The sequence below is a fragment of the Colobus angolensis genome, unplaced genomic scaffold, assembly GCF_000951035.1.
Source record: "Colobus angolensis palliatus isolate OR3802 unplaced genomic scaffold, Cang.pa_1.0 Scaffold302, whole genome shotgun sequence".
Lineage (NCBI taxonomy): Eukaryota > Metazoa > Chordata > Mammalia > Primates > Cercopithecidae > Colobus > Colobus angolensis.
In genome coordinates, this window is record NW_012116289.1 from 958,926 (window position 1) to 975,851 (window position 16,926).

The 16,926-nt window shown below is 41.7% G+C and overlaps 1 protein-coding gene across 1 annotated transcript in view; it reads left to right on the forward strand.

The window, feature by feature from the left end:
- The window catches only part of BMPER (BMP binding endothelial regulator), a 256,801-nt gene that overhangs the window by 621 nt on the left and 239,254 nt on the right, over positions 1–16,926 (forward strand). The window contains exons 2-3 of the mRNA XM_011950135.1: positions 4–276; positions 1,334–1,419. Coding sequence (XP_011805525.1) covers positions 144–276; positions 1,334–1,419 — 219 coding nt within the window. The 5' untranslated portion in view covers positions 4–143. The remainder of the gene's footprint in view (positions 1–3; positions 277–1,333; positions 1,420–16,926) is intronic.

Sequence of the window (16,926 nt, forward strand, 5' to 3'; positions counted from 1 at the left end):
CAGCTCCCGGGCGCCCTCCTCCCTCCTTAGCGGACTGTCTCCCGACACGCCGGCTGAGAGCCCTTTTTGACTTCGAGCTGCGGCAGCTGAGCAGAGGCGGCGGCGCGGGACCTGCAGTCGCCCGGGATTCCCTCCAGGTGACGATGCTCTGGTTCTCCGGCGTCGGGGCTCTGGCTGAGCGTTACGGCCGGCGCTCGCCTGGGATTACCTGCTGCGTCTTGCTGCTGCTCAATTGCTCGGGGGTCCCCATGTCTCTGGCTTCCTCCTTCTTGACAGGTAGGGGAGGGGGCGGGAGGGACCGGCCCTCCGGGACGCCGGTTTGGTACCTGGGAGAGGTGGCGCTGGCTTGCCCCGGGGATGGGAGGGTGGAGAGCGCGCACCTTGGCGCTTGCCCTGAGCTGGTCGATGGGGATGAAGGGAAGCCCCGGGAGGGCTGGGAAGGCTGGGAGTAGGTGAAGAGGTTGCGGGCTGAGAGGCTGTTTCCTTCAATGTAGTAGTAATAGACATTCTTCTATTTGAATTTGAAAAATTATTTTATTTTTAATGTTTTCCTCAACTTTTATTTTAATCTTTATCTCCCTCTGTAGAACTCAGGGAAAAAAATTTGTGCAGTTTTCTGCACATCTTCCTTGCTCATCTTTGGGGTTCCAATACATGCACTGTGCTAGGAGTGCTTTTTAAAGCACTGGCTCTCAAGACCTTGAATTGAAAGAAACTATCATTTAAAAAGGGCACTAATAGCCAGATATAATAATTATATGTTTTCAGGCAGGTGAAGACCTCAGCTGCTATTCTGAAGGACATACTTTACTGACACCTGGTGCAGAAAAGAAAATATCGAGTCAATTTCTAAGAGAAGGGAAAAGAGGATTGCGTTTCAAAAAGTGATTTAAACCTAAGACAATGCGAGACAGATCCATAGAAAGGCCTGTTCCTTGACACAGTTCTGAGTTTTGGTCAATTTAAAATCTGCCCCAATTTGAGTTTTTTTTCCTTTTTTTCTTTTTTTGCATATAGGGCTGTGTGCTTAGTTGAAATGTCTTCATAAAGGAGGAGTGTTATTAAAAATCCAGTGAAATACTTGAAATTGTGCTTAAACCATCTGAGAACAGATAATTTCTCTCTACATCATAGTCTTTTTAAAACCTGTTTAAATATTGAAAATGGAGTTGGGGGGAGGAGTTTTGCTTTGGTGAATTTAATAATTTTAACTACATTAGGAATTCTGAAGTTTGGGTAGAGGTTTCAAAAAAGATTGGTGTAAAAATTTTAAATGTTGAAATCATGCTACTAATCTGACTTTAAATGAAACTTTTTTCCCCCTGAATTTCAGGTTCTGTTGCAAAATGTGAAAATGAAGGTGAAATCCTCCAGATTCCATTTATCACCGACAACCCTTGCATAATGTGTGTCTGCTTGGTAAGTGTGGAGATCAGGTAATATGAACTCAGTTGCTCTCTCTGATAAGGTGAATCCATTAAATGTGATAATATAACCAGCTCTTACAAATTGTCTTTAGTCATTATAAAATTGCACATAACTGTACATACTTTGTGAGTTGAATCCAGTTAATTTCTGAGTTTTATGGACTTTGGCAATTTCCATTTCATCTAGCTGGAAATTCTTATCTTTGACGTTATCCTTATAGAAGTAAATTTCAGATAGGCTTTGTATGATGTCTCAGTGAAAATTGCAGTTTGTATTGTCTGTTTCCAGTAATGATTACTACAACCAAATCCTTGGTACAACAAAACTTTCTGCGTTGGCTCTGTCACCTAAGCTCAGCGGGAAGATGATGAGATAAGATTTAAGTATGAAGGTCAGGAATAAGGTATGCGACAAAGGGAAAGAGAGGTGACAGTCACAAAAAATGAACATAAGGAAAAGATGTAATTCTGGATTTCTTTCTTGGGTTTCTTTGCCTGTTATACCCTAAACTCTCAAATACTGTCTTGATTTCTTACTTGGAAGCATGAGTCAGAAAGGACAATTCCTTCCTTAATAGAGAATGACACTTGGCTGTCAGCTGCTTAGTTAACACTATCAGTGGTTAGTAGACTCAAAAAATAATTTGTTTCCATTTATTTTAGTTTAGTAGTCAATGATAAGTCTAATAAGTAACCACTTGGGGGAGATTAAGTAATGTGAATAAGAATTTCTGAGATGAAATATAGACCTACAACATAAACATTTTTGCTTAAGAGTGTTTTACATGCCAATCACTTTTGGCAAAATTTGGTTAGAAACTACACATTATAAAACCCTGTTGGAGATACATTAAGGCAATCAAATGCGAAGCCCCAGAATGATAGAGGACTACTTGTTACTAGATCAGCGTGCTGTGTGGAACTGGAGAAGGAATTGCTTTTGGTTTAGGCAAAACCATCTGAGGTTATACTACCTAAACTTTTTCATGACAAGAGTTGAGGTCAACATTTTGAAATGATAAATGGGTGAAGGTAAATGGCTGTATCAAATGATTATCAGGTTTGGAAGACTAAGGAAATCAGCAGAAACAAGTAAAAATGCACTGTGTTTGCTGACACAATAAATATTGCTGTCTAGTAAAACAGAGCTGAGAGAGGGTGTATTATGATTGCGTATTTATGGGTTGCCGTGTTCATTGATGATCTTTTACTAAATAATTTGTTGAAAAGAAGCTTTGAGTTTAAATTTTGACTCAGTTGTAGATTTACAAATGCAGTGTGTATGTATGTGTGTTTAATCTTCCTTTTTAAATTTTTCTTATCTTAAAATTTTCGTGTGATGTGAGCGAACTATTTTATCTTAATCTATTAAGATTTCAGAGGAAATTACCCTGACCAAGTAATATTTAAATGTACTGAGAGCTTCGTATATAAAATACTGTTTTTCTCTTCAGCAATATTACTACTTATAAAGTTTACGTATGTAGTCTGAGTTTTGTAAACTGTTCCCAAATAACATTATGAGAAATTCTCGCCACAGCATTTCCCACTTTTCAGTACTCCTACCCCTGCTAAAAATAGTGCCTTTCTCTGAAAGTGGAGACGTAGTGATAAGAAGATAGATGTTAGAGTCCTGCAGTTTTGAAGGTAAACAGTAAATCTGAAAAGATGCATCAGTTGGAATTCAAGTGGGAATGATATTTATTCCAGAAAAGTATCAATTAAATTCGGAAGGGCAGTAGCTTCATTTATGTCTTTAACATTTAAGTAACAGTTGTAGGTATCTGCCTTGGGTGAGCGCTGTCAGAAATCCTTTCTAAATATGTAATATTAGGACTTTGGCTAATCAGCTTCACCCGTTACAGAGCTCTTTCATTGGCTGAAAGGCTCAGTGATATGTTATCACGACCTTTGCAGGGGTTTAGAATTATGGGGTCCAAGTTGTCATAGTCATTGCTGCTTCCTAAACATTTGTAATGACTTGGTAAAATTGAGTAATAATAGATGGATGACCACTTCTCTCTTTGTATAACACTCTTGTACATTTCCACGAACCGACTGCAGTTCATGGATTTCAAAGTACTCCAGACAGCCAGGAAGCTACTTGGCATTTTTGTACCTAGGCTGGAAGGTAGACCTATTTAGCAAATTGATAGTGTTAGCAATGGTAAACATTTATGTTTACTATTTTTATTTTATTTTTACTTGTAGGGCCTCATCTAAGCCTGCATTATTTCATTTAATCTTCACAAAAATCCACTGAGGGCTTTTACCTTTGTTTTACAGATGAGAAAACTGAGATGTAGCGGGCTAAGTAACTTGTGAAGGTTGCATCTGAGTAAATCGTGGAGCTGAAACTATCTCAGTTTTGTCTGCCTCTAGAGCACATGCCTGTAACCATAAGAAACAGCCTGTTTGTTGAGTTAAAGACGTGGGAAAATAAGGAGAAAATAGAAAGAACGTCCAAATTATTTTACCTTTTGGCGTTCCTTGGGTTATTTTGTTTTTTCTTTTGAGTCTTTCAAGAGTTCGGTTAGTTGACATTTGTTAATCGCATTATATGAAAGGAAAATCTCGTTATGATTTCAGTTGACCTGCAGGGAGCGTTAGTGGTGAGCTGGTTTTATGTATGTACATTAAGAGGGTATGTAATAGGTTCAACTGTACTTTGGATAAAGAAAATAGTCATGTTTAGTTTGTGTTGGTCCAGCCTTTTGGCAGAAAGGTACCTAAGGCTGAGTATAAGCTCGTATCTTATTTCATAACATGTACTAAAAAAAAAAAAAAAAAAAAGAAAAAAAGAAAGAAAAAGCTAACGTCAACGTATGCTTAAAAAAGATGTAAAATGTTACAGTTGGGAGGAAATAGGTGGCACAAAGTCCCGTATATAATTACGGAGTAAAAGCTTAAAAAACCCCACAAAAATCAACTTGGCCTGATTTAAACTTTTAAGCTGTGAAATGTTTCAAAGGTTGGAGTGAGCTCATTTCTGTGGAGTTTTTGAGGATGACAGTGGGCACAGTGGCCACCGTAAGCACAGCTGAATTATTTTATTCTCATTTATCATCCTCTGCGTAGACCCGAGCATCTTGCCAGAACCAGTCCCAGTCCAAGAATAACTGGTTTGTTAGCTGGTGATGGAATCTCGTTTTAAAGTGTGTGGCCCAAAAAGCTTCAGTTCATCTATTTAAGGGGGTAGGTGAGAAGTTGGATCACGGTCCTAAAATCTAGGGAACTGGGTAAGCAGTTTAGATTAAACTGCATGTGCTTTATTGTTTAGTCAGAAAGCAAAGCATAACTTTACAAAATGGTCTTTTATGGGGCCGAGAAAGGGAGGCCAACACTTATTACTGTTTTTGTATGGTATTTTCCCTGCTTTCCTGCTAGAATTATTTTTCCCATAATGTCTAGGAAAACACGTTGGTGCCTGCCCTGGGGTACAGCTGAGAGGGGAGCCAGCCACACCCAGATAAATGAAGCTGAAGCCATTCTCTGATCTTTGGGACGTCCCCAGGTCCACCAAGCACACATGAGAAGTGGTGCTTGATCTTCTCAGCCTTTTCCACCTAACTGTAGAATAGGAGGACATGGCGGGAGCCAGTGAGTTGGGCCCAGTACTAGAAACCTGAGAAAACTTTGGAGGCTGGGACTCAGAAAACCTGAAGTCAGAGCTTAGTTTGGCATACATTTTGTTCAGCAAAAAACATTATTCTGAGGTTGAAATTTCCTCTTTTAAATCCAGAGGTGCAATGTAGAAACGGACCCTTTGCTCATAAAAAGCAACGTGAAGTTCAATGTTACAAGAATCAGGGCCCCACCTGTCTTGGAGCCAACCAAATAGTGAAGACAGAGAGACCTTGTCTGCTGTCTTCTACTTTTTTGATCACAAAAATCTAATATCGCTCAACAAGGAGCTCCCAGCATGTTAGATTCTCTCGGGTGCCTTATCTCCATAAAATCCTCATGTTCTTCATAGTTCAGATTAGCTGGCTGAAGAACAGATATCTATTATCTAAACAAGTGTTAAGCACATGTTTGAGGATGAGGGAGATAACATTGCCTGAGAATTCAGTTCATGTGTGTGTGCATGTATGAAACAGAGAGAAGCCATAAAGTAGACCAGATGTGTTCAGAGAGGTACTGCACTCAGCATATGTACAAATCCATAGATTGCCATACTTTTTCCAAGTTGTTTCAGGTCATTTCTAGACTCTGGATGCTCAGTAAGGAAGCAATCAGATTTATTTATTTTTACTCTGTTTAGAAGGTGATGTGACCAATTACCTTTCAACAGAACAATTTTTGGGAAAGGTAACAGTTAATGTATAGGATTGTGTTGGCAAATTCACAAAGACTAGTTCTGAGAGTCATTCTTGTTCCTGCTTTATTCAGGCTCAAAGAAGTAGAGCAAATCTCGTGAGATCACACAGTTACTAAGAGACAGAACTGGGATGTGAAGTCAGTTCCTTATTTGCTAAACTAGAGTTTCCTTCTGCTGGAAAAGTTTACTACTTAAAAACTTCTACAGATACCTTCAAGAGCTTCAGAGAGTCTTTTCAACCAGCACAGAGCTAATGTAGGCTCTCTATGGAGGCAGTTATAGTGGTTTTGATCTTGCAACCCAAACCGTCTAGAATTTGGAGAGCCCTTCCAAGGAAGACATGGGTTTTGGCTGGCATCATAACATTTTGGCAAAGAACTTTGGCCCAGATATCAGAGAGTCTTGGGTTCAAATCAAACCGGTGATGAAGTTGAGACAACTACCTCACCTTTCCAAACCTCAGTTTCTTCATCTGGAGAGTGGGATGGATGTCAACATCTAGTTCACAGAGTTGCTGTGTGAATTAAGTGAGATGCAGCACACAAAGTTTGGCCTGGGGCTTGGCATAGAGTAAACCGTCTGGAGTGATTTTTTTATTGCTGTTATTGATGATGGCATTATTTTTAAAAATTCTTATTTCCTCACATGGAATAGGATGCAAAGTTTCAAAAGAAAATGATAGAAGGGACGACGGACAAGACGTAGGGATAATGATGGCAAACCTACCCATTGTAATGCATGAACAAGATTTGTCAGAAATGTTTAGTGAGTTTTTCTGTCCCTCCAGGCTTGGACTGGGCTGATCTAGGCTGCTTCCTTATTGGTCCAGTGATCTTTGGGCCCTGGTGTAAGTTTTCCCCTCACTTTCCATTAAACACACACACACATACAAAAAGAAAAAAGAAAAAAATAAAAAAAAAAGCTTTCCATGGAAGAGGGGCCTGCTTTCTTGCAGAGTATTTACATCTCTATGCCTGTGGGGTCACCTTCACTTGTACTTTTATTGGCAGAGGGATTGGGTTGGGACTCGGGAGCGCTGTAATTCTGGAAAAACTGCCTAGTGGCCTGGCATCATGGGGATTTTCCTGGCCCGCCTTGTGGAAGTCTCTCGACCCCTTTCCAGACCTGAGTATGTCTTTGTTGCCTGCTTACTCACTGCTCCCCTTCCCCATCCCATTTCAAACACTGTTTATTTTGTTTTGAGGCACTGGACTTGACTGTGGGTATCAACTGTAAATTGTGTTTTAAGTGTAGGAAATAATGTTAAGGAAAGAGAGCCCTTCCCCAGATTAGAATGCAAATAGGGGGAGGGCAGTAGAATAGGAGATAATGGGAAAAGTCAGGCAAGGCAAAATGATGGAAAAATAAAACTAGTTAATATGAATTTGTTGAGTAAATAAAGGATATCAGGTTTTCACACCCTCTTCTATGGCCCTTCTGTATAAATGATGATATATTGAGTCCTTTGTGCTATAAAAGAATATGAGTAACAAACACCACCTTTCATGGCACTGGGAGGTCAAGTGTGCTTGTTGAACTTAGTTAAGATCAGCAAATGAGCTGGGTGTATATTTTAAGACCTGTTGATTCCCAGTTCTAATTTTATAAAACACCACTCAGGGCACTAGGGATCGCAGGTTATAAATTCAATAATATTATTCTTTCTTCCTTCTTTCCACACTTCATCCCCTCTTCCATTTTATTTTATTATTTTTAGTCCTTTCTGTGTTTGAAGCATTGTGCTGGCTGAGGACCTTTGAGGAGACAAAGACCAACAGGACAGATTCTTGCCCATAGCCTAATGGGGGAGACGAATACATGCATACATAAGAAACTTTACAGGAGTGACAGAAAAGCACTGTAATAGACTCAAACCCATGTACTAAGGAGGCTGCCAATGAATTCTGGCTAGGATATCTGTGACCATGATGTGGGGGGAGAGATGATCCAGGCAAAGCCTTGTTGGAGGAAAGACACAAAGAGAGTGTGCTTGGGACTGTGGAAATGGTAGAGTCTACTGTGCCCAAAGCTGTGATGGAGCTGGAGTTAGAAAGCTCCATGAGAACCAGCGTGGGGAGCACCTTGAATGTAATAACAAGGATATCAGTGTGAAGGGGCTGGAGTGTGAACAACAGACTGCAGGGATATTGTGTGGTCAGGTGAACGCAAGCAGCCTGGGCAGTGGGAATGGAAAGAAGGTGTTGGGATAAACAAATGTTGCTCGTTCTTTTGAATCTTTGACTACATTCCAGTTCTAGAGTATTTACATGAATACCAAAGGTATTGAAAAAAAAAAAATTTCGATAGAAAGACTCCAAACCATGCCCAGCAAGACACAGTTGGTAAAATTCAGCAGCAATTACAGTGGAGTGATTGGTAGCACAGCCACTTTGCTTGTCACTTGGTGCCTCTAGAGTAGGGTGCTGCTACCTGAATAGAGTAGTTCTCTTCCCAGAACTCACTCTCAAAATTCTCTTTGGGGCACCAGCTCTCTCCTCTTACAGTGACACCCTGCCTTACGCTGTTGGATGATTCATTTGGTAAATTATTCAGTCTGGTAGGTATGTTCATGATAGTATGTATGCTCACTTTTAGCACAATTTTTTGTTGTTGTTCTTTTTTCTCAGACAGAGTCTCGCTCAGTCTCCTAGGCTGGAGTGCAGTGGCGCGATCTCGGCTCACTGTAAGCTCCGCCTCCTGAGTTCATGCCATTCTTCTGCCTCAACCTCCCAGTAGCTGGGACTACAGGCGCCCGCCACCACACCCGGCTAATTTTTCTGTATTTTTCGTAGAGACGGGATTTCACCGTGTTAGCCAGGATGGTCTCGATCTCCTGACCCTGTGATCTGCCTGCCTCGGTCTCCCAAAGTGCTGGGATTATAGGCATGAGCCACCGCACCCGGCCTTTAGCACAATTTTTATACATTAATCAGGATTGGGTGGCTCACCTTTAAAAAGTGCACCAATGTGCCATGACATTGAGAACCACCAGTCTTGCAGAGGTGTTTTGGAGCCCACATTTATAGTACTTGGCAAGAAAATAGATGGCAGAGGTGAAAGATGGGAAAAATTGCAGGGAGTTTTGAGAAATCTAGCCAATGTCATAGACACTGTAGGAAGAGAAGGGGTCCTGTGGGTGGGTGGGTAGTAATCAGTTTAGATGTAATGTGTTGGGCTTGATAGACCTTCAAGATAGAAAAGCCATGTAGGCTCTTAAAAGATCATGAGTTCAGTATAGAGAAATCAGGACTAGAAGTTAACAATTTGTTACCTGTCTGCATAGAAATAAACTTCAAAACTTTGGGAATAAATTATTTGCCTTGAGGAGGGGTCTAAATTGAGATTTAAAAAAAATGGGCCTACAATATTAACTATAAGAAGCGTTACGTCTAACAGAAGGATAGAAAAGGAGAAACCTATGAAAGAGATGGAAAACTTATAGTTATAGAGGCAAGAGGAGAACCAGGAAGGCACAGGCCAAGGCAGAAGACGTTTGAAGAAGACAAAGACTATTGGCATTAAACATTGCAAAGAACTGGAAGATTCTAGGAGAATATCAAAGAAGGAACTTTCTCATCTTCTTGGACTATTTGAAACAATGAACAATGGTCCCTTCCCCCCAGACCCTGCATATTTGCACATGGGATTGAATTGATCATAGATGAGATTCAGTGCAACCCCAGTTGGCAGGAATCCAAAACTAAGATTGCCATAGGGATTTTGAAAATTTAATGCAAAAATCACAAATTTGCCAAACTTTGACTTTAAAAGATCTTAACAAAAGTGAATAAATACCACATGAAATTTTAAAAGGTACCCAAACAAAACTAATTTCACGGATAACAGTAATACACTTTTTGCAAACGTCATTGGAATGTTTCTATAGTTAAATGTAAAATGGACCAGGCCACATTGAGGGATTTTTTTTTATTAGGAATAAAAGCAACAATATAAAAGAGTCTGACTAATATAAAAACTTACTATTATAAACTTTTAAGTTTGCTCTATTAAACTGTTAATGATGCTTTAAAAATATTATGATATAATTTAATGTCTTAAATTCTAGGTCTTCAGGTAAGATATTTTCTTTTCTCATGAAATGTTTAAAGCCCATTTTGTCAGTGAAGTACAGCTGTGGTGTGGGGGGGCCGTTGTGTCTCAATGTATGGTTTTGAGTCTCACCTGGGTTGCCTGGTAGCTGTGCACCACTGAGCAGACACCTTACCCTCTCTGAGCCTTCATTGTGAAGTCTGGGACAAGTCCCAGTGGTATGTGCCCTTCAGCAGACTTAAGTGGTTGGCTGTGGGCATTAACCGGGGTGACGGGAATGGGTTAAAGGCCAAGATGCGTGTGAAAGCTGTTTGTAAACAGTGTAAATGAAACTGTTATTAAGGGCCAGAACTTGAATAGAAGAAAGTGAAGTGTATGCCATAAACCACTTTTCAGCACCTAATTCAGTGAATATACTCTTTGGGAATGAGAGCTTAGTGGTTCTCATTTCTACCCTTTAATAGTTGTATGGCTTTACGTAAATTGCCTAACATTTCTATATCTCAACCTCTCTATCTTCATCATGAGGCTCTTGTCAGAATTGTAAGTTACAACACGAAAAATTCTCAAAACATGGTCTGGGCCGTGGTCAACACTTTAGAAATGATAGCTGCTTCCACCATTGAAGTATCATGGAATGACTGCCTTTGCTATACTTTAAATTAAATGGACTGTATTTATGGCAATTTATTGTCAACACCTATGAAATGTGTTTATTCTGAATTTTTCTCAGGGTACACAATGGAAGGTCAAAAGAGGCTACTGCTGCTTTTCTGTTAAAGATGGAAAGCCCTGTCAGTGTTTGGGGCTTAGGAAGATGGGTTGCTCCTCAATTTTTTCTTTTCAAAGCTTCACCTGCTTAAGTCGTGCCAATTTACAAACAACGAATCACAGTGTTGTCTTCTCAGTGAGTCCCAGTTTTCCTCTGCAGTCCTTGCCATTAAATCAGGAAGTGGCAGGTAGGAGGCAAAATTGTTAAACTAGTGACCAGCGGGCCTGCTGAGCCTGAAGCTTCTCAGTCCTCTCCGTTTTGAAGAGTGTGATGTGGCCAGCTTCCTGCTTGCCAGCCAACCACAGCCACTAGTGCATACCTGTGGGATCGGGCCTCCTTCTAGAAAGGGCAAGCCCAGATGAACTGGTGTGACTGGATTTGGACATGTGGGCCCTGCACATTCATACAGCCTTCTGTGCTTGGGACTAGAAGTCCTGCCAACTCCTCTAAGAGCCTGCTGCTTCTTCTCGGTAATAGCATGTTCTGCCTTGTAGTGTAGTGAGTTGGGCGAATTCACTTCTTAAGGGATGGTGTCTTAAAGTGTAAGAACCTCGTCACGGTCGTCTCCGTCAGCTCCATAGCTTCAGCAAGAGGTCCACAACCTTGGGACTTGAGTGGGAGTTCGACTGGAGTTTCCTGTTTATAGTTGGGGTTGTTAACACTTGGGATAGCTGCCCCCAGAATGGAACTCCAAGTTCCAAAACATGATTCTCCTAGAAAGTTTATCACAGAAGGTCAACCTCCTCTATAAAAGACATCCTAAATAATCATTACATAAACACTGTCTGTTTTTTGAAGGGAATGTAATCGCATTTGAAAATATAAGATCATATTGATATTTACATCTGCTTTTATTTGTGATAAAAGGAACATTCCCTTTTATAGAAATAGATCGTTGTTAAAAGCAGAAATGTCCCTGACAAGGCAGGAGGTATAGACGGAGGGAGGTTCTGGGACGATCTGGCTTCCACTTTCAAAAAGTCACAATGAAAAATGTCTCCTGATCCCTGGAGCTGGCATTCTCCAGTCGTTTCCAGCCCCTTTCAGTGAGGCTAACTCTGAAATCTTGACACAAGCCTTCATGTTTATATTAGGTTTTGGATGTTAGCTCCCTTGGCTTCTGGGAGCTGACTCTGTTGAAAATTATGTTTTTCTTTTAAGGACAAAGGCCTTATTGTATGTACATGTCGTGTAGTGTAATGAGCTTTCTTTCTTTCTTTTTTTTTAATGTTAGGTAATGGGTGGTACTAACCTACGTCTGCCAAATGAGCAGTTCAAAGATCTGTAAACTGACGGACAATTTTAAGGTTTCACGCAGGTAACTCAGCAAGAGAAAATGAGAGGGCGGGATGGGTGGCATCTTCACTGACCACAGCATGTCCCCCAAATGCCCTGCTTCAAGGGAATAGACATAACAGGACTCTGAGTGAGGATCTGCAGATAAGTGATGGTACCCAGAGTCACTTCAAAGAGAAGGATGGAATACAAATAATGAAGATAATGATCATCTCGTTTTAACTTATAAAAACACGTCTTTCCAAAACAACTCTTGTATTCTTGGTCACATATATAGTATTTGACCAGACAGTTTTTCATGGTTGCTAATGCTGTTGGCATAGGCCAAGCACTTTAGTTGTAGATGCTGTGTGATCAGCTGGCCACTCTGGTGGCACTGCTGGCCTCTTTGACTGTGGGTGACCTCAGGAAGGTTATTTCTAGTAGGGACAGCTTGGCCCATGGAAAGGAGGTATGAAAACCCGAAGCTGCTCTTCCATTTCTTTGGGCCTCTGTAAGAGACATTTTTAGCATCTTTTATTTTATTTATTTATTTATTTATTTATTTTTGTAGAGACAGGGTCTCAATATCACCAGGGCTGGTCTCAAACTCCCGGCCTCAAGTGATCCTCCTGCCTTGGCCTCCCAAAGTGCTGGGATTACATGAGTGAGCCACCACACCTGGCTAGCATCTTGATCTTAATTTCTTCCCCCTTTCTCCTTTTAAAAACCTATTTTCTGAGGTTCCTCTTTGAGGCATGTCTATGGACTGCAGCAATAACATTAATGAATGACATTTTCATTCTTCGCCATGTTGATTGCTCCAGGTCTTATTAAAAGATACGGGGGGATTCATTTTCCATTATTTTCTAATTGAACAGAACCATTTGTGCCAAGATACTAAAATTGCTCCCACTTTTCTCAGAGGGCAGAGGCTGCTCTGCATCAGTGGCCTGTGGGGTTTGCAGCTTCTGCCTCCAGTAAAGCCTGCCTCATTCTGTTCCTTTACCGCCCAGAAATTCATGAATTCCAGAGACACCCACAGCCTGCTGTGTCTCTCCAGCTTTGTGGATTTATGGTGTAAAAGCAGTAGCATCAAGACATTCACATAGCCGTGTTTTTTTTGGTCTCGGGAGAACACTATTTTCCTGAATGAGAGAACATGAAAGATGAAGCAGATATTCTCCCACTTGGGAGCCACTATGCCAAAACAGTTAAGGTCTTGCCATGGGTTTGTGTTTATGCCCCTTGAGGGGAATGGGGCCCATTAGGCTTGAGTTGTGGTAATTTCCTGTTTTTGAGCACATGTGAAACAATGATTCTGATGCTCAGTGGGACCTACCAGAGGTCAGCTAGCTGCAGCTCCATTAGCACATAGATGAGTACTAGGATGAAATTCCTTGTCTCTTAGAGGTGACTCAAATCAGAAGTTGTGGAAGAGCTGGCTGTCAGGGAAGGGGGTGGGAATCTACCCTTTTCGTGCATCTCATTAGTCTGGGGTGGCTTCTGTTGGAGGAACCAGCCCTTTTCTCTCCCTGCTGGGATGTGCTGGAAATGCATGTACCAGATGGTGTTGCTTCCTTTTCATCCATGGGTGCATGTGTGTGTAGGAGAATTGTTAAAAACTGTGAATTTTTTTTCTGTTTCATGTAAACCATATACTGACCAAGGGCAAAAAAAATTTTTCTTAAATTACTTTGCATGCTAAAGGGTCATGTTATAGAAATCTGGAGTCCCCAGATTTTGGAGTTATGAAATTTTTGATAGTTGTCTGATGTTGACCTGTAGGAGCAGCAGTTTTATGTGGTTCAACCTAATGTATGCTTTGAGGACATTCAGACTTTTGCAAGAGAGATATTTATCCTCCAGGTTATTGCAAGGGATACATTATCCTCCAGGTTATTGCAATGTGCCTGAATGAGGGGATATTTAAATTCAGTGAATTTGCACTGGGTTCATAAACTAAAGCCAAAATGTAGCAGCATAGTAAAACGCCTCTCAATCTGTGAACCTCCAACTCTGAATTAATGGGGTCTTCTGTATATCCTCAAGACCCCTCTGAGGGTGGTGGGACAGTGGGGGAGGGAGGGGAGAAGCAGCGCCCAGCTTAGGTGGGGAGCACATGGTAGGGGCTCCGCAGGAAATGTGGGAATGGCATTGCAGGACTGGAGTACGCAAATGATTGATTGATGGTCATTAAACTCAGCACACATTTATTGAGCAGTTATGTTAATAATATCCTGAGGCACTGCAAGACAGGAGCAACGCTTCTTACATGAACAGAAGGGGATTAAATTATGGTTGAGATAGTTTTGAAGTTAGATGTCTTTTATTGCTTTAAAGTTCTTTGAAAATTGATTAACTTATGCAAGCCAGAGATATTAACTCTTGTTTGAAATATTCGATTAGTCAGAGCAACCTGTTAGTCCTTGACTGTGCTAGATTTTATAGGGTTATGTATATGTGTACACACACAAACACACACACGCATATATATATATGCGTGTGTGTGTGAATTAATGTGTGATGAAACTGATACTTGTATATATGTGCTGGGGGCCCATAGAATGGAGCCTGAACACTAGTGACAAGGGGCATGCAATTCTGTTGCCCGATGTGTTCCCTTCCCTGGGCCTCTGCCCCTTCCTCCCTCACACACTTCAATTTGGCTACTTGTCTTCTCTTACACAGTTGTAAGTTGTTAACAGGTCAGTGGTTAGAATTTTGCCTTCAGTTTCTTCTGTTCTCCTACCAGGGGCCCAGCAGTGGTGGCTCTCAGATTTTAATGTGTGTAAGAACCACCAGGGAATTTGCTAAAAAATGCAGATTTCCTGTGTCCTGGTCCAGAGATCCTGATGGAGTAGGTCTGGCTGGCTCCTGTGCAGACCAGGGAAGCTCCATTTTTTTGTTTGTTTGAGATGGAGTCTTGCTCTATGACCCAGGCTAGAGTGCAGTGGTGTGGTCTCAGCTCACTGCAGCCTCCATCTCCCGGGTTCAAGTGATACTCCTGCTTCAGCCTCCTGAGAAGCTGGGATTACAGATGCGTGCCACCATGCCCGGCTAATTTTTGTATTTTTAGTAGAGACAGGGTTTCACCATATTGCTCAGGCTGGTCTCGAACTCCAGACCTTGTGATCTGTCCGCCTCAGCCTCCCAAAGTGCTGGGATTACAGGCGTGAGCCACTGCACCTGGCCAGAAAGCTCCATTTTTAATAAACCCTTCCCGTGACTTTTATGCAGGGGCCAATTTTTGAAGCATTCTTTCCACCTGACATGTAATGGAAAGAGAAGGGTATATGAATATAAACATAAACATATATGTTTATATTTAAATCTTGGTTAGGTACAGTTGAAATTCTGTTATTGGTATAAAACTTGATAATAGATCAACTATCGTTTACATAATGTTGCTTTCATGGAACTTTTACACAATTTTCTTGCACATTAGCTGTCTTTATTGAAGTGTTCTTTTCCTATTCATGTCATCTTTATCAAACCTCCTTTAGTCACCCAATCAGAATGAAATCACTTGTTCCTTGAAGACTTTATATTGGTCACTTTTCCTCTCTCCTCTAAATTTTTATTAATTAGTTACATGACTTTCTCTTCTACTGGACTTGAAGCTTCTTCAGGGTAGGAGTAGCATCTAATTCTTCTCATGATCAAAACATCTAGAACAGCGCCTTGCAGACTTTAAGTCTTAATAGATATTTTGCGAACAGACACTATTCATAAGCTGGGGACAGTCCAAAGTTCATTTTCCTCAAAGACACCCTGTGAGGTAGGGCCGGCATTCTTAAGAAACCAGTTTCGGCCGGGCGCGGTGGCTCAAGCCTGTAATCCCAGCACTTTGGGAGGCCGAGACGGGCGGATCACGAGGTCAGCAGATCGAGACCATCCTGGCTAACACGGTGAAACCCCGTCTCTACTAAAAATACAAAAACTAGCCGGGCGAGGTGGCGGGCGCCTGTAGTCCCAGCTACTCGGGAGGCTGAGGCAGGAGAATGGCGTAAACCCGGGAGGCGGAGCTTGCAGTGAGCTGAGATCCGGCCACTGCACTCCCGTCCGGGCGACAGAGCTAGACTCCGCCTCAAAAAAAAAAAACAAAACAAACAAACAAAAAAAAACAAAAAAACAAAGAAACCAGTTTCATAGTTGAGCTCATTAAGGCTCAGAAAAGGAAAAGCAAGGCGAAAGTCCCACCACAATCAACGAGAGTTGGAACTGCAATTCAAGTACCAGATTCCTGTCCCATCCGGGGCACACTCCACAGAGCTCTCTTTCAGAGAATGTCACCTAACCACAAGCGTTGAGAGAATACCCCCCGGGGTCAGTGAGAGAGACCCAGCAAATAGCTTCCCTGGGGATTATGTTTTAACAGTCCTTGCAGTCCAGTTAGGTAAGGTCCTGCCTGGCGCCTTTGGGTGGGAGAGGCTGACCCGCTGGGCTGCTGCCAGTCTCTTCATGGGATAGATTCCCACAGGGATGCACTCTGTTTCCTGTGGTCTTTCTGGGATGGGTAGCAGCTGCAGGACGAAGCTGACATGACGTTATGTTTGTTGCTTCTTCAGCATGAGCCAACTAGATGGAGCAATCTAACACAAAACCCAGGGTTTTATGACTGACCTAGTGGGATCCAGCCGCATCTGGAGGAACCAGCCGCAAACAACGCAGAGTTGAGGGCCAGGTGAAGCGGGATCCAGCTCCCCACTTCACCCCAAACCCTTCGACTCCTCAAAACCTCTGCAAGAAGCTGTTTCCTTCGGCTGGCAACTTAGAGCCAGCACGTTTCTTCCTTGCGCAGAGTAAAGCCGTTCTGGGAAATCTTAGTTTTCTTCTCTCCCTTTTGCTGACCTGTTTCTGCCCACACCTTTCTTTCCCTGCTGAGGGAGAGTGTAAAGTCAAGTTGACCAGGCTCTGATTCCCATCACCTTCACAGAATTCTGGTCATGTTGCTGGACAATTTCTCATACTTTAAATGGGAATCCTTTAAACCTTTTTTTTTTTTTAAATTAGCCTGGCATTCCATTGTTCCAGGGATTCATCTCCATTATTATTATTATTATTATTATTATTATTTT